Genomic DNA, 18824 nt, shown 5'->3' with positions numbered 1-18824 from the left:
TCAAAAATCAAAGTTTCTGGGCAACTGCAGAAGAGCCGCCAGGCACAAAGGCTTCAGTTGGTAGAGGAAAGCTACCTTCCTAGGGAATCACAGGGTAAAACCACTAGACAGAAGTTTCTAAAACAACATTTACTGTGGAAAATACATTTTAGAGCTAACATGTCCACAATCATATCTTAGAAATAAACATATGTGCTTTAAAAACAAGATCCCAGTACTTACAGTACTGTGCTTACATTTGAGTGTTGGTGTGAGTGTGGGTACGTGACAAGGTTAGCATGTGTCAGTATGAAGTGGTCTCTGTGAGCATATGTGTGCTAGCATGAGGTGAGTGAATGTGAGATGATTTGCCAGTGAGAAGGTGAGTGTGAACATGGACGGTAGTGGGAGAAGGTGAGCTTGACAGAGGTGTGAGCATCTATCCTCCCACACCAGGCTTGGGGTGGTATGCTCCCGGGTAGGTAGCAAGGCCCACACTTCCAGCATTCCTGCTTCGCTTACTACACCAGCTCACGGTACTCTACCTACCTTTCCATCACTCTACCAGGCAGCCACTTTTCGCCCGGGCTAGTGGCTGTGTTCCTATCTGAACATGAAATACAAGCACTGCCTTGCCTCTCTCCAGCAATCATGGGCTGCCACCACTGAACCACCGAGAAGGATCTATGTGGGAGGAGAGGTTGAGAACTGTGCAGCCAAACACCTTCACAGTACCAAGGCCAGAGTGGCCTACCACACCTGGAGCAGGTGGCTCTATGATTAAGATCACTCACTACTCTTCCAGGTTCCCAGCACCCACAGCAGGCAACTCATGGCTCCAGGGGTTCCAGCAACCTCTTCTTGTCTCTGCAGGCACCCACATGCATGAGACATACACTCACAAACACAAATATACATTAAAACAGACACACACACACCCCAGAAAACCCCCAGTCATTGCTAAAATGATTCCTGGTGTTGGCGAGAAGACTCAGTGGGACAGAAGGCCATGTGGAGAGGCTAACAGACAGACGGCAGGAGGAAGAGGTGATCCTAGAACATGCCACTTCCCACTCCTGAGGTATGATGGGAAGCAAAGTCACAGCCCTCTCTAGACACTGACGCCAGGTTTGTTCCACAGGAAGCACCTGCAGGAATCCAGATGTACTGCATCCCCCAAGCCCTCAAGCTAGGGGACACTGGCGCCTCTGTTACTTTATCCTTCAGCTGTGTCTACCTGCAGCTTCAGTTTCTCACCTGTTAGCTCTCCCAGGGTTATCTGCATAACTCTTCTCATTAGTACTGCAATCCCCCTTTATCTCGGCCATTGTCTCACTATCTCTGACCAGGCTTTTGTTCTCATACAATGGAGACCCTCCTGGCAATCTACTTCTGTCCCAGTTGCCTTCTTTTCCCTCTCAGACTTGGATTTCAGTCTTTTGCCTCCTCTATTTCCCTTTCTTCCAGGCTTTTGGCTTTGGCACCTGAAAAGTTTGTCTCTCTCCGTGTGTGTGTGTGTGTGTGTGTGTGTGTGTGTGTGTGTGTGTGTGTGTCCCTTCCTCTCCCTCCCATCCTTGGCCTGAAACTAGGGCATTATATATGCTAGGCAAGCACTTTACCTCTGAACTCCATTTCAAACTGTTTTTGTTTTATTTAGATTTAGTTTAGCTGAATCTGTGTATATCTGCCATGTGTGTGCCCACAGATGCCAGAAGCGGTATCAGATCCCCTGGCACTAGAGCTATGTAGCAGTAAGTCCCCAGTGTGGTGCTGTGATCAGAGCCGAGTCCTCTGAAAGAGCAGCAGCAAGCACTCCTAACCTCTGAGCCCTCTCTCCCACCCTTGATTCAGTTGCCCAGACTGCCCTTGACCTTTCTCTTTAGCCCAAGCTGCCCAGCCTCTTGTGGGTCTCAGGCATGTGCAACCATATCCAGCCATTTCTTTGCGTTTTCCCGTGTGTAGCTCTCCACTGAAGTGCTTTTGGTCATCATGCACTCTTCCTTTTCACTTCCAAACTCAGAGCTGAAACTGATGGACGACGGACAGACATGGGTTGCAAGCTGAGGAAGGAGTGAAGAAAGTGGAATGCTGGTTTGTCCTGAACTCTGTTCTCCATCCTGCTTAGGGTTCTATGACTCAGGTTTACCTCCAGTGCAGCCAGGGATCTGCAGACAACACTCTCTCTGCCCCTGGCCAAGGTCCCCTGAATTTCAGGTTCCTGGGTCTGCTGCTTCTCAGAAGCAAGAACCCAGAGATGCCCGCCCCCACGTTGCCCATGGTGTTTTGCCTTTCCCTCTGCTTCTTTCGTACAACCCCAGCACTAGAATCTTGCCTCTACCCTAGTTACAGCATTCTTTTTTTTTTTTTTGACCGGAGCTGAGGACCGAACCCAAGGCCTTGTGCTTGCTAGGCAAGTGCTGAGCTAAATCCCCAACCCCTAGTTACAGCATTCATATCCACACCAGTTGATTGGATTCTGGATTCAAAACAGGAGTCAGGACTGGGTGTGGTTGGCAAACACCTGGAATTCTAACACTTGGGAGGCTGATAGGAGAATTGTGAGTTCAAGGTCAACCTGAGCTACATAGTGAGAACCTGTCTCAAAACAACAATACAAAACAGTAACAAAAAAGAAAATAAAAATAAAAGGAAAAAAGTAGGAGTCAGGCAAATGGAGATCAAAATGTTGACTGTGCTCCTAAGAACTTGGTTTGAGGGCAGGCAGGCTCCCTCACTAAAGCAGGCCAACAGACACAGGCAAGTACCTTACCAGCCCACAGCATCAAGAAAAGGCAATGTGCTCTGACGGCAGTGCTGCTGAGCCCAGTCTGCCCACTGTTCTCCCAAACTCACCAGCCTCACTAGCCATTCATCCTTCCTTGGCACATGGGGCAAATAGGCAGTGGGAAAAGGTAGGAGGAGCATAGTGGCTGAGGCTAGGAAGAGGAAGGCCACCAGAAACTTCAGCCTTACCCAGACAGGTCATCCGAGACTCGGACACAGTGACACTTAAAGGTGTGGAGGAAAGAACACAGACCACCCCAGCACAGGGGCGTCCCTCTTGGGCAGACTGCCTCGGCCATCTGCAGCTGTGCCAGTGTCTGGCTCACGGTTAGACATTAAGAAACCTGCCAACTCAGCTTCCCCAAGATTAGTTTTAATGAGACACCAGTTCTAACTAGCTGCTGACAGTCCTGGTATGTTTGTTTAAAATGTCTCAGTACTTTACAGTCCTACTAAGTAAGTACCAATAAGGAGGTAAATGACGAAGCTCCAGGGAGGCACTCCACCACCACCTAACAGGGCCTTCCTCTGGTCTTCTCTCCCTCTCTGTTTTGTCTTGGACTTGAACTCACAGAGCTCCACCTGCCTCTGTCTCTCAGTGCTAGGATTAAGTGTCCAAAGTAGCCCAGGCTGGCCTCAAATACAGTATGTAGCTGTAGTATAACCGTGAGCTTCTGATTCTCCTGTCTCCACTCACAAGTGCTAGAATTAGAAATGGGTGCTACCATGCCCTGGAATAAACATTAACAGTGTTTTCCACCTATGGTTACAAGTCATTAGGGTCCCAGGACAGTCTTTCCCTATGCTAGAATTATGAAAGTGTTTCCCTGAGAAAAACATTTATGCGGCCACAACAAAAATATACAGTCACTGGCTACCTTGTGTTAGGCAAGCATTGCAGATAGAATTGAGTGGGAACTGGAAATCCTATTATAATAGAGAAAATCTTTCAAAAGCTCATCTTTTGAAATATGTTTGTGTGTATTGAGGGGAGGGCATGTGTGCACATGTAGAGGTACAAGGACATCGTCAGGTGCTGTCCACATTCTTTTTTTTTTCCACCTTCTTTGTGAGATAGGGTCTCCCCAAGTAGGCTCAACAAGCTGCCCAGAGAGCCTAGGAATCCTGTTTTTGCTTCCCCATGTTGTGATCACAGATATGCTCTATCATACGAGGCTTTTTAACATAGGTTCTAGGGAATCAAACTACAATCTTCCAGAATTTTCCTGACTGAGCCATCTCTTCAGTCTTGTTTTGTGTGGTTTCTTTTTCTTTTTTCCCCCCTTTCTTTCTTTTTTTTTGGGGGGGGGAGATAGGGTCTCACTTTGTAGGCCAGGCTGACTTTGAATTTGTGAATCTTCAGCCTCAGCCTCAAGTGCTAGGATTACAGGTGTGTACTACCCTGCTGGGCTGAAAACACTCCTCTCAAGTAGTTAATACCTATAAATGGGAAGGGAGCCAGAAGAGAGTACCTTTTATTCAGAAATGAGTCTTCAGAGCCCTGTGCATCTTGTCTACAAAAGACGAACAGAATTTCACCTTAAAAATTCATGCAGTTTGTGTCTCTTGGTGCTTGCTGTCAGTGGCTGTGGAGGTGTGCCCACCTTAACCTTGGCCCTGATGGAAATTTCCTATCTGTCTGAACCACTGGCCCAGCACAAGCAAGCAAATCTCATCAGACACCCATTAGAAGGATGGAGTAGCCTAAAGCCAGGCAAGGTCTCCTGGCCTGCATCCTCCTGGCCTCTTGATCAGTGATATCCGGCCTTCTGCTCTGTCCTCCCCGGTCTTCCCAGTCTCCAGAGATAAGCCACCTAAGAGATAAGCCCAAGGGCCATACACACAGGGCATGGCTCTGACTGGCTCTGTGGGAAGGAGCAGGTCTTCCTGCAGACTTGGGAGCCACCTGACCCTTCTACTGCTTCAAACAGACCCTGATGACTGGTTCATCACCAGCAGACAGTTATGACATTAATCCACTCTCTGCATCTGCATACTCCTTCACCCACAATTCTGTTCAACACTGTCTCAGTAGCCACTTGGTAGCCTCTGTTACCTACAAGAGCACAGACTAGCACTAGTGATGATCATTACCATTGCCTTGGCTGTAGCAGTCTAACTTTACAGGGCCAACTGGTGCCCAGGTGAGATGGTAAAACAGATGCCAGAGTAGGGAGAAAGCTGCCAGCCACCTGCCTACTGAAGCTGTATAAAAGGGCAGGGGTCAGGGACATTACCTCCTTTGGACATTTGTGACTCCAGACTGCTCCTCAAAAGCTCCCTTCCACAAAGGAGTGTGACTTGCTGCACTACAGATGGTATGTATCCAAAGTTTAATTTCAGACTGGCCCAAGGAACCCATGCAGAAACAGCTGCTCCAAGAGACATATTAATGTGGAATGAAAAATGTCTGTTTTCCAAAGCCAGTGCACCAGGACAGAGTTAAACACGTATTCAGACATAGACATTTTCCTGTGAAAGGTGCTGGAAATCAAACCCAAGGCCTTAAGCATATTAAGCTCAGCTTTTCTACTGAGCCCTATTCTCTGCCCCCCAAAGAGATATCTTATTTAATTTTATGTGTATGTGTGCCTCAGTGATTGTATGTATACCATGTACATACAAGTGTTTCAAGAGGCAGAAAAGGGTATCTATCAGATGGCCTAGAACTAGACTTACAAGCACCTGTGAGCTACCATGTGGGTGCTGAGAACTGAACCTGAGTCCTCTGCAATAGCAGCCAGTGCTCTTAACCACTGAGCCATCTCTACAGCTCAAGACAGATGTCTTAATTGGCAAAAGAAGCACACTGGGGGTTGGGGATTTAGCTCAGTGGTAGAGCACTTGCCTAGCAAGCGCAAGGCCCTGGGTTTGGTCCTCAGCTCTGGGGGAAAAAAAAAAGAAGCAGCACACTGAAAGTCCATCCCACAGGCCAGCAGCAATAATTACTCTTGCTCTGTTTACCCCACAAGGGAATTAGGTGACACTAAGTGACAGCCCTGACAACTCACTTGACTACTGCAACTCTCTTGATTTTCTTTTTAAACTTTGACTTTGTTAGTGTGAATACACTTGATAGGTGTGTTCAGGCACATGAGTGCCACAGTGAACACGTGGAAGACACAGGACACCACTTTGTGAAGTCTGTGTTCTCTTTCAGCCTTTATGTGGGTTCTGGGAATCAAACTTAGGAGGTGAAGCCTCTTGGTTTCTTTAGAGAGGGTCTCCCCTATGTTGTTCTCACAGCACAGACCAAGCTAGCTGCAAGCTTGCAGTGACTCTCCTGCCTCAGCCTCACAGGCTTTGACCGTTTGTCTAGATGTAATCTACCTACCTTAGGAATGCTGCTGTAATTCAGGTAGTGAGAGAAGCACCGGACACATTACATGAGCTCCTCTGACGATCACCCTGGAATTACAGCTCTAGATAAACTGTGTATCTTCATCTACGAGTGATGGGCTCCATGGCCCATTCTTGGCTTTGCCATAACCGAACTGTTAAGAGTTGACCCTGAACGTCAATCAACACCAGGTGCTGTCCTGGCATGATGAAGGTCAAACGCTGCTCCTCTCACACAAGTAATCGGGAACCCTACCATTTGGAGCCCTGAATCCCTTTTGGTAGCTACAGTGTTCTTGCTGGCTTTTTCTCCCCCAAGTGATGGAAAAGATGCTTTTGTTTTTGGGCGTTTCAAAAGAACCAACCACATGTGTCCAAGTGTAAGAGAAAATCTGCTTACTCAAGTGCAATTTGCCAACAAGGCAGTAAAAACCCAACTGTGCTCCAGACCCAGGAGCTGACTTCCGCCTCAGCACCCGCGCCAGCCCACCCACTGTGGGAGTCACTGAGCCCCACGTGGGGCTTCTGAGCCCAAGAAACAGTGACTATCAGAGGCCAGGGGTTTCAATGCGACTGAAAACACAAACGGGCAATGGAGGCATCTCCAGAGTCCCAGACTCCTTGGCCTCAAGCTCTAAATAACAAAACCCAAACAATTCTTTTGTGTTGAGCACGTGTGTGTGTGAAGGGTACATGCATGTGTGGACGTGTGTGTGCAGGTACACTTGCTTGCATGTACACATGTGCAGGCTAAAGGCAGATAACTGGTCGACTTCCTCTATTGTTGTCTACCTAAGGTTTGGAGTCAAATTCTCTTCCCTGGACACAGAGCTCAGTGTCAGCAACACTGGCTGGCCACCACGTCCCTAGTCTCCACTCCACCAGTGCTAGAGTTACAGGCATGCACTGCTGTGCCCAGCGTTTTATGTGGGAGCTGAGGGATCTGAACTCAGGTCCTCATGCTTGCACCAATGACTTTAAACTCGAGCTAGACTTCAATTCTTAACACCTCCAATTTTAACATAATCTTTACAGTTTACAAGTTTTTAATTTGCAGTCCATAGATACCCTTGTACATGCTTGTGTATGGACTTTCTATTGTGACTGTTAGTGGCCATAGCAAACCGCCATATTTTAATCACTTCTTTAGATTACAAAGCCCAGCTCGCACCTGGCTGACTATCTCCACAGCCCTACCTGTTGAATGTGCCTGTGTATTCTCCTTCTCTACTTGCTGGAATCTTCCAGAGTCTTCAAAGGCTTGTGCATTCACACTTCCTGGACAAGGCCTCTTGATGCCTCTGCCAAGGTTAATCTTCCCTTCTCCCACTGAGTCACCTCTCTGCCTCCTTAGTGGTGTTTAGTGTTGTATACAATCATACTCTAGGTACTTGTGCAATATCTCTGCAGCAAACAGATGCCTTAGGCTGGAAATAATCGGTATTCATGACATGCCCCCCCGCCTCCACCAGCACCTAGTACAGTGCACTGCACATTCTGGACCTAAATAATTTTTTTAAAATTTTATTTTTATTTATGTGTGTGTGTGTTTGTGTATAATGTAGATTACATGTGTATAGCTAGCTATTCAAGGAGACCAGAAGAAGGCACTGAATCACTTGGAGCTGGTGTTATAGATGGCCTTGAGCCACCTAATGTGGGTGCTGGTAACTCATATCCTGTCCTTTGGAGGAGTGGGAAGTACTCTTAACTGCTGAGCCATCTCTCCAGCCCCGAACATTCTGAATTTATTTATTTTATTTCGGCATCAATGTGGGACCACCCACTCAAATAATTCAAATTTCCCAGAAGTTTCTAAAGCAATGCATACACATGCAAGTCAAATCTCAGTTGAAATAGTTAAATGAGACAATATAATTATGTAGATGGAATTACAAGATATAACAAAGACCCTTCAAGCAGATCATTAGCTTCTAACTGTATATGAAGTTCAGTAATTAACAATGGTTTTAAAATTGAACACATCACACACAGATCAAAGGATGATGCCAAGCTGGGCTTCAGTGTGGGGGCCATTCTATTACCAAAGATAGTCTTACATGATTTCCAAAGTCCCTAATACATGAGCTCCAAGGGAGCCCCAGCTAGGAATCAAGAGAGTATCTTCTTCGAGATTTAGAGAAAGAACGGACCAGGCAGTCTTACTGGGATTATTTATGGTAAACCAAAGCAACAACAAGTAGGCCCAAATATTTAGCTCAGCAAAATGGAGAGGGAAGCTGATTTTCCTCTATATTCCTACCCCGAGGAACCAGGAGACAGGCATGTTCCAAGTGGCCCAGCAGAGAGAGGTGGCAGTGTCTCGAAGGTGTCTAATCCCCCACCCTCTGCCTGGCAGGGATGCTCCCATTCCTCCACTGGGTAAGTGACCCAGCTCTCAGGACCAAGGATGCAGGAAGTGGGGGCTGGGCTAGTGTCACTCTGCCACCCAGGCCCAGAAGCTGATGTCATAGCCTCACTTGACAAGGAAACAGACTCAGAGGTCAAGAACAAAAGTGCAGCTGGAGCAACAGCAGAGTGTGCAGTGGCTGCCTGGCCAGAGGATGGCATGCAGCTCAACCCCCAGTCCAGGCAAACAAGAAACAAAACAGAACAACAAAAAGAAGTGGACAGCTCTGTCAACAGAGGCCCACATTAAGAAGAAAAAGTGCATGGGACTGAAAAGTATTTGACACAACAATGCTGAACACTCCCCCGCCACACACCTAAAACCTAGCAAAAGACATAAATGTCCAGACTCAGGAAGATGAGCAAGCCCCACATAGGATAAACAGAGAGAAATCTGTGTTGAGCTAAATCATAATTAAATTTCTGGAAACAAAAGGCAAAGAAAAAAGCCATAAAAGTAGCTAGAGAAAAATAAAGCATCGAAAAGAAACACATGACAAGGTCTTCTCCAAAGTCAAGGGTGGGAGAGGCAGACAGAATATGGCACATTTTCTAAGTACTAAAAGTGTCCGGCAGGGATGTAGCTTACTTGATAATGGATCTCCCTGGGTTCCATCACCAGGAGGACATAAACTGGATATGGTAATGCATGCCTGTAATCCCAGCACCAGGGAGAGGGAGGTAGGAGGATCATAATTCAAGGTTATGTTACATAACAAGTTAGAGGCCAGACCAGGCTGTATGAGACGCTGTCTCAAAGTAAAAAGTATTAAATATGAATTCTAAAGCTGCTGATGGGATAGCCTTTAAGGATGAAGGGCAACAGGGCTCAGTTGGTAAAATATTTGCCTAGAATGCTTCAAGCCCTGAGTTCAATCCTCTGTACTTCATAAACTGGGTATGGTAGCACAAGCCTGTAATCACCATGCTTGGGAAGCTGTGGAAGGAGGGATCACAAGTCAGAGGCTGGTCTGGGCTACACATGAAGGCCCTTTTTCAAAAAAACAAGTGAGATGGTTCAGTGGACATGTGCTGTACAAGCCTGAAGACCTGAGTTCAATTCCTGGCTCTCACTGTAGAAGAGGGGAGACTCCTACAAGTTATTCTCTGACTTCTACCCACACCCGTGCCTCAGCAGACACATCTTCACTCATGCACACACCCACACACACTCACACACACACCCACACACCCTCACACACTCACACCCACGCACACACCCACACCCACACACGCACATGTACATACAGATGAAAAGTAGAAGGATGGAGAGAGCAGACCCATGGAGTCAGCAATAGAAAGAGGTGTGACAATGGTCTCTAAAGAAGGCACCAATGCGAGCAAAGTAGACAGCGCCCTCCCTGCCTGTGGTTGGATGGACACACCTGACTTTATACAAGGACCACGTACATTCAGTAGAAACATGCTTCAAATGGTGAAGGTTTATGGAACACAAACCAGAACCTCAAAACACAAAGCAAATGGACAGAGCTACAGGAAAGACTGATGCACAATTATAGTGGGGACATAAATACCCCACTCTCAGCGATGATGAAACCAGTGGACAGCTCAGTAAGGACACTGCCCTCATCACTGTCAACCAACAACAGCTGATGTGCAGAACACTCCAGCAAATGGCAGGCTACGCATATTCTCAAGTGGCTATAGACTATTCACTGTTAGGATCACAAAACATACGTTAAAGAGATTGTGATTTGGGCTGTAAGACACACTTCAAGAAATAGAAAAGAATAGGAACCATATAGAGTGTGTCCTCCAACCACAATGGACCCTACTAGTACTCAACAACAAACAGACAACAGTCAGAAACTACATCATACATACAAATAATTCATGAGTCAAAGATAGCCCAAGTAAATAAATCAATAAATGAACACAAGACAGAGTAAAAACAAAAGAGCACATTGAGATGAGGGCAAATCATGGCACTTGAAAGGTCTGTTAGAAAAAGAGATGCTGGGGCAGTGAGATGGCTCAGTGGTAAAGGTGCTTGGCTCAGAAGCCAGACAACCTGAAAAGCCCAGTTCAAGCCTCAGAACCCACTAAAAAGCCAATGCAGGTGCAGTGATGTGCACCCAGAACTCTAGCTCTGCTGAGGGTGAGACCAAAGTCACCTGCGAACGCAGAGTTCATCGTAGCAGGGCAGAAACAAGAGAGATTCTGCTTCAACAAGGTGGAGAATCCCTGCACTTGGGAGGTGAGGCAGGAGGACTGAAGGCAAGCTCCAGGGCAGCCTCATTTGCATCATTTGAGGCCAGTCTGGTCAATAAAACAACAAAAAGGGTCACACCTTTAATCCCAGTTCTGGGGAGGCCCTCCCCCACCCCTCTCTCTCTCAGAAACCAGGATGGAAGAACAAATTAAATCCAAAGTAAACAAGGAAAGAAATACTAAAGAGAAGAATTAACCCTAGGATGGTGGCTCATACCTATCTCAGTACTCAGGAGGCTGAGGCATGAGGATTGCCACAGGCTAGCTCAAAGCCAGCCTGGACTCTGCCCCCCACCTTCTTAAACAGAAACAAATGAAATTAAAAACTGGAACATCACAGGGGAGAAAAAAAAAAATCAATGTAATAAAAAAGTTGATCACTGGTGAGAGAAAAAAATCAGTAACAAAACAATAACCCCCTGGCAGAGTAAAAAAGAATAAAAAATTAGGTGGGAGTGAGGCTCAGCAGCAGAATACTTTGCCATCTCCTAAACCGCTAAAGGAAAAAAGTGTGTGTGTGAATGTGGTGTTAAAAACCAATCAATCCAGCCGGGCAGTGGTGGTGCAGCCTTTAAATCCCAGCACTCAGGAGGCAGAGCCAGGCGGATCTCTGTGAGTTCGAGGCTAGCCTGGTCTACAGAGCGAGATCCAGGACAGGCTCCAAAACTATACAGAGAAGAAACCTTGTCTCGAAAAAACGAACAAACAAAAAACCGATCAATCCAGTCAAACAGATGATTCAGCTGGCAGAGTGCTTACATCAAAGCATCGAGACATGAGTTTGATTCCCCAGACTGGCATGAAAAGAACTGGACTTGGTGGTGGTATACCTATAACTCCAGCAGTGAGGAGGAGGAGGAGATGGGTGATCCCTAGGGCTTAATCAGGGAGCTTCAGGCCAGTGAGAGATCTTGTCTCAAAAGCAAGGGATGACACCCAAGGTTGTTGACCTCTGACTTCCACATGCACACAGGTCCAGCCACATATACACAAAGACACAAGCAAAATCAGTTAACTAAGAAGACACTGACAGGCGGTGGCGGCGGCGGCGGCGGCAGTAAAGAAAGACAGGCCCTCAGGATTCTCAGCACTCTCACTTGACACAGCACTGAAAGTTGTAGTATTGCAATAGGCAAAGAAAAAGAAATATGAGGCCACTATCTTATCTTTCAGAACTACTCCCATTGTTTTTATTTTCAATCTATTTTTTGAGAATTCTGTATGTATGTACAATGAAATATAAACACAGACATCCCTTATTCCCCACTCCATGCTCACACCAGACCTTCTTAAACACTCCACAAGTCCATCGGTGCTGCCACATGTGCAAGGGAATACTCAGGGGATGGAAGGATTAAAACAATCTCTACTTGCAGATAACACAACAGTTTGTGTAGACTATTGTAACTGACCCTCCAGAAAGCTCTTACAGCCACTGTGCTCAGCAATATCATGGGCACAAGACCCAAACACAGAGGCCAAGAACACTGTTATCATTAACAGTGAGTGGGGCTGAATCGAAAGCACAGTATCATTTATAACTGCCTTACAGAAAACTTTGCTGGGGGAACAAAAACTTCATAAAACATGCTTAATCTATGGGAATTGGAGCAGGCTGGTGGGGAAAAAAAAAATCAGACTTAAATGAAGGTGCTGTGTTCATGGATTAAAAAGCTCAACACAGGCATGAGATCAGCTCTTTCCAAGTTGATCTGCTGGTTGAAATCAATTGCATCAACTTCCCAACAAAGTTTTTATAGACACAGACCATTTACTATAGTTACATTGGGGCTGGAGGGATGATTCAGGGAATAAGAGTATGTGCTGCTCTTGCAGAGGACCCGAGTTAGGCTCCCAGAACTCACATCAGATGGCTCACAACCACAATAACTCCAGCTCAGGGGTGGGGGATAGGGGATCTAACTCCCTCATCTGGCTTCCAAGGGCACTGTACTCCTCCGTGTACCCACAATCAGACATGAGAACGCATATAATTTTTTTAAAGTTATAAAGAAAAAAAGACACAGGCCCTGAAATAACTAAACTCTGGAAAAAGATATTGTGGGAGAAATACTGAAAGTCACATATAGAGTTACAGTGATCAACACTATGTGATGCTAGCATAAGAACAGACATACAGACTGCTGGAGCAAATATGCATAAATGGACCAACCGATGGTCATTTTTTATAAAGGCATAAAGCAGTTCAATGAGAAAATAACAAATAGTTCTGAAACTAGATATTCACAGGCAGAAAAAAAATGAACTTCAACCTAAACTACATACTTAAATGTAAGATATAAAACTATAAAACTCCTAGAGAAAAATCTTTGGGATCTAGGCCAAGCAAAAAGTTCTTAAGACATGATAGCAAAAGCATGATCCATAAAAGGAAAAATGAATAAACTGGACTTTACTGAAATTAAAACTCTTTACTTTGCAAAAGATCACTGGAAGGACAGTCCATATGTACAATCCTTATGTGGAATAAAGGACTAGTATCCAGCATATATAAAGAGCTCCTTAAACTCAACAATAAAGCAGAAAGAAACTAATTAGAAGAGAGACAAAAATAAGAAACTTTTCCCCAAAGAGGGTAAGAGGCAAATAATAAGATTTTCAACATCATTAGCAGTAGGGAAATGCAAATTAAAACTGCAGGAAGACACAACACACATCTCTAAGAACAACTGAGGAAAGCCAGTGACATCATCTAATGCCAGCAGAGAAACTGATATGTACAAAATAACCTCTATGGAAGAGTCTGACAGCTTCTTATAAAGATGAACACATCACTACAGTGCTACACTATTAACATTCATCCCAGACACATGAAAACATAGACATGGACACACAACCGGGCATAGTGGCCCATGCCTGTCATCCTAGCGCTTGGAAGATAGAAGCAGGAAGATCAGGAGTTCAATACCAGCCTCAGTAACATGGTTAAATTTGAGGCTACCCTAGGCTACATGAGATTGTGTTACAACTAACCAACCAGCCAAGCAACCTAAAAGAATGTATATGAATGTTCACATAAGATCTAGTCATAGTGAGTGGAAGGTGGGAAGAACCCAGACACTTCTCACCAGGTGACCAGAGGGGTGGCACATTACTCAGCAGTAAGGTGGGAATTACTGCCATGTACAGTTGCTTACATGGGGAGAAATGTTCTGACTTCCAAAAACCACACTCTGCATGGGTTCCATTGATAGACTATTCTGTGTGGGGGTGCACAGAGACCAGACACCAGGTGTCTTCCTCTGTCACTACTGTCTATGACTTTGAGAAAGGGTCTCTCACTGAACTGGAAGTGCATTTCTGCTAGGCTGACTGACAAGCAGGCTCTGGGGACACATCTGCCTCTGGTGCCCCAACCCCCAATGCTGGGGTTTACAGGCCTTGCCCAGCTTTTTACATAGGTGTTGGGGATTCGAATCCAGGACCCCTGCTTACAGAACAAATGCTCTTACCCACATCACCTCAGCTCCTATGAAAGTCTTGAAATGACAAAATTATAGAATTGGGAGAACTGACTGATCAAGGCCAAGATCAGCCGAGAAGGCCAGGGAGTGGAAAGGATTTAAAGTTGAAAAATGAATTTCTAACTAGTTACAGCAGATAAAACACTTTCAATATAGAACAATGAGTAAAAAGGTTGGGCAGAAAAAAAACAAAAAACGCCATGAAGGGGGCCTGCTGGGAAGAAGGGCTCAGAGGGGCTAGGAGGGGATAAAAGAGAGAGATGGGGTCTAAAAAAACGGCCAGAAGACATTTTATACACACATGAAATTGTGAAGGCCTAAACATTTTAAATTACTAATTAAAAAAAAAAAATCCAGCTTTTAAAAAGACATTCAACAAAACAAAACAAGCAGAATCCTCGTTAACAAATCTCGTGTCTGTTGATAAGGAGGCCAGGAAAAGTTAACACTAAGAATGCAGGAAGGAGATACTGACTTCTTTTAAATGTACTTAACAGACCCAAGTAAACTTGAGATCTATGTTTCTAAATATTTTTTCTGCTGCCCAAGTTGAAAGAAACTGAGCCCTCCAAGCCTACCTGGTTCTGGGGTCCAGAAAACAAGCAAAAATAAAAAAAAAAAAACAGCCCTCAGTGACAGTCAAGTGCATTCTACCCCTCTGACAATGTGGGTAATTTTGAAGAACTAGACCCATCCCTTTAAGGTGCCACTGTTTATGGAGCACTTAGCCAGAACCCTGAGCTGCCCTGAGGCTCTGAAAGGTGAAAGGGTGATTTATCCTTCAAATGATTTTCTTCCCAACTTGAGCCCCAAGGAGCTACTTGTATTCAAATGAAACATTTAGTAAAAAACATGTTGAATGTGGGAGTGTTGGCCCGGAAGTCTGGCTCCCAGGATCCCAGCCCAACCATCCTACACCAAGGTTCCTCAAGGCCGAAGAGAAAGACACATCCCAGATGGGCTTCTGCGTCCCCTTGCTAAATTAAAAACCCATCAGGCCCCATACATTCTAGTCCCTTAGATAGGTTTTAGGGTAGGACAAACCTCTCTACCTGCTTGGGGCAGCTTTCCTCAGACCTATAATTTGCGCACATACAAACATACCCCCGCAAAAAAGGGGGCTTGGGAAGGATCAAGCGGGTTAGAAAAAGGGAGATGAGAAACTTCAAGAGAAAATCAATCTAGGTGCAGGACAGATGCTCTATGCCTTCCTTTAGACTTTCTACGTCTTTCTTTTTTGAAACAGGGTCTCACATAGCCCAGTCTAGCCTCTGAACTTCACTTCCACAGTGCAGGAAGTACAGGAGTATGCCACCATGGCCTGTTTATCTGGCAGTCAACCTAGGGCCTTGTGCATGCTAGGCAAGCACTTTCCTGTAGAACCAGGCTACAGGCCCAGCGCTCCAGAGCTTTCCTTCAGATCCTTTGCACAGGCTCACAGTACTGACCCTGACCCTAGGCTCTGCCAACACGACTGTTTCTTTCACATATATGGCACAGAATATAAAGGGCACAAGGGATAGGACCCTGAGTTCAAAACCACATGAGGGTTAATGCATCTGGTTCAAACTCACAGGAACAACTGAGGAACAACAGAGGAAATGTGGACACTGAATCGCAGTGTGCAGGCTTTAAGAAGGCTCTTTGTTGTTAGGTTTTGCTGTGCTAGGGTTGGGCCCCACGGGCTTGTGCATGCTAGACAAGTGCTTTACTGCTGAACCACATCTTAGGCGCCCCCCCCCCCACACCTTTTTAGTTCCATAATGGTCCTGTGAGTATGATTTTAAAGTAAGGTCATCTTATTGTTTAGTGACACATACCAAAATATTTTCTAATGCAACTAACTATACGTCTAGAATTTGCTTGGAGACCAAGGGGTCAGAGGTGAAGGAGATTGGCACAGAACTGACCTTTGTTTTAAAGCTGAGTTGTGGGTCTCTCACAGCTCCTTCTAACATCTCCTCTAACTCTGTGTGTGTGTGTGTGTGTGTGTGTGTGTGTGTGTGTGTGTGTGAGAATTCTCCATACTAAAAAGTTTAAAGAAAAATGTGTGACTGGGGAGACAGGGACAGAAGGATAAGGAGCTCAAAGTCATCCTCAGCTACACAGCAAGGCCAGCCTGGACTTCATGAAACCCTGTCTCAAAAACCCAAAACAAACCAACATTTAAAACTCAAGACTGGGGACTGGCTACATAGTTTTAGTTAGTAAAGTGCTACCTAGCACTGGGTTCAATCCCGAGCTTTCCATGGGCCATGCATGTTGACACTGCGCCCCGCATCCCCCAGTAATTCCAGTATTTGGGAAGTGGAGTGTGTGTGTGTGTGTGTGTGTGTGTGTGTGTGTGTGTGTGTGTGTGTGTGTGTAGGGGAGGTTCAAAAGTTCAAGGTCATCCTCAGCTACTTAGTGAGTTCGAGGCCAGCCTGGAATATTTGAGACACCGTGTCCAAAAACTAGATTGGAACGGTCGATTCTCATTTACAACTGAAAACGGGACGGATGTCCTCCGACCTCCTCCACTGTAAACTTCCCGTGCTGGAGGGGCAGGGAGAGTTGGCGATCCTCACTCCACGTGTCCAGCCCTAACAGCCCTGCAGAACCCAAGTCCCCGAGGGGGGTCCAGCTTCCACTCCCACGGTCCCCAAGCATCCAAGGCTCGGGACAGCCATCAGGCCCCTGGAGGTCACCGGAGTAACCCCGGCTGGCGTGGCCTTGAGGTCCCTCTTGGAAGGGAGGGGCGCCCCGCAGCAGGGTCCCCGGTCCGGGGAGGACAAAGGGGGCGGGTCCCGCGCCCCACTGGGGCCAGGTGTGTGTGGGCGGTGCCGCGCGTCACCTTGAGGATGTTGTCGAAGATGGTGTCGCGGAACTCCAGCAGCGCCTTCTGGTCGAACTCACGGCCGTGGATGATGCGCATCTGCTTGAGGAAGGTGGACTTGCCGCTCTCGCCGGCGCCCAGCAGCAGGATCTTGACCAGCCGCCGGACCGCGCGCCGCTCGCGGGCCAGCAGCGCGTCGATGTCGCGGCTGCGCCGTCGGGCCTCGCGCTCCGCGTCGCGCGCCGCGCCGGCCCTGCGCTCGCGGGCTCCGGCCTCGGCCGGCAGCAGGCAGCGGCTGAGGGTCCGCACCACCCCGGACATGGCCGCCCTCAGGCCGCGGCCGCGCCCCGCCGAGGCCCGCGCGCCATGGACGCCCCTCAGCCGGCGCGGCCCTGCCGGGCCAGGCGCCGCCCCGCCCGCCGCTCCCTCAGGCCGCGTCCGCCGCCGCCGCCCCGAGGCCCTCACTCGCCGTGCCGGCTGAGGGGCGGAGGGAAAGGCGCGGAGGGCGGGGCGGCGCCGCACAGGAGCCTGATTATTGGTTGAGAAGCCTTCTATCTTGTGGAGCGCGCCTTTTTATTGGACAAGCGTGATTCAGAGGAGGCGGGAGCTCCTGTGGCCCTTGGGGCGGAGCCGGCGCCGAAAGAGGCGGGATCTTTGCGGTGAGGGAGTGTCTCATTGGACGGCCGGGCGAGCTTCTTTCTTTCAGAATGAAAGGGAGGCGGGGACATGGAGGAGGAGGAGCTGCAGTCCTCCGCGGCCAATTATAAGTGTTCTTAGTGTCTGTCAATCACAGTGGACGTGCGTGGGATTGGAAATTGGGCAAAACGAGGCGTGGCCATAAGTGCCAGGTGTACAGAGTGACTTTCTGCCCGGATTCCCAGGTTGGGTTCGCCTATGGGATCTGCACCTTCTTGGAGCTGCTTAAGACGTGGCCTTAAAGCTGGAAAATAAAGATAAAGTCCGCTTGCTCTTAAGTTTTGGGACAAAACTCAGGCGTCTTCCTTCCAAAAACACTGGAGCAGGGTGGGCCATAATTTTCAAACAAATGCTCCTTTGAATGTTGCATTGGCCCAAAATAAGGAAAAAAACAAAGAGCTGCATGTGCTTCCCCATGCACTTTCTTAAAATGCGATTAAAGAGAGAGATGGTTTGGTGGGAAAGGACGCTTACTGTGAAAGCGTGAGGACGTGAGTTCAAATCCCCAGTTGTGCCTGTAACCCCAGCATTGGAGAAGCTAAGAGAGACTTAATTCCAGGAATTTGCTAGCCGGCTAGCCAAAGAGTAAGTAAGTAATCTTAAGGTTCAGTGTCTCAAAAATTAAGATGGAATAGATCAAGACATTGGGCAATTTCATGGCCTCTGCATGTATGTGCACTGGAACACACACACACTTGTGATTGTCATAATGACTCAAAGGCAGTCTGATGTGGCATAGTGATAGAAAGCATGAGGTCTGAAGGGTGTTGGTGGTGCATGTAGGTCATCACAGAACTTGAAAGGCAGAGGCAAGAAGATTGTCCGCAGTTTGAGGTCAGCCAGGGCTACATAGTAACTTTCAGGCCATCTTGGCTGCAGGGTGAGAGTTTGTCTCTAGGAGAGGCTAGGAGGGAAGGGCAGGTATGTGTGATAAGATCCCGCTTTCCAGCTTTCCATTACAAAGAGAACACAACCTTTTGGCGTTGGCCCTTGACTTCCACCTTGTTTGAGGCAGGGCCTCTTATAGGTTGCCATTGCTTTCTCTAGGCTAGCCAGCTCACAAACTTCTGAAGACTCTCTTGTTT

The 18824-nt window shown here is 47.1% G+C and overlaps 1 protein-coding gene across 1 annotated transcript in view; it reads right to left on the bottom strand.

Annotated features, from left to right (window-relative positions):
- Gna12 (G protein subunit alpha 12) overlaps positions 1-17493 on the bottom strand; it is an 82038-nt gene extending 64545 nt beyond the window's left edge. Inside the window, exon 1 of the mRNA XM_036172341.1 lies at positions 17062-17493. Within this exon, the coding sequence (XP_036028234.1) occupies positions 17062-17364 (303 nt within the window). The 5' untranslated portion in view covers positions 17365-17493. The remainder of the gene's footprint in view (positions 1-17061) is intronic.
- Positions 17494-18824: the final 1331 nt, after the last annotated feature.

Source organism: Onychomys torridus, chromosome 22, assembly GCF_903995425.1.
Source record: "Onychomys torridus chromosome 22, mOncTor1.1, whole genome shotgun sequence".
NCBI lineage: Eukaryota > Metazoa > Chordata > Mammalia > Rodentia > Cricetidae > Onychomys > Onychomys torridus.
This window is presented reverse-complemented; position numbering and strand designations above follow the sequence as displayed.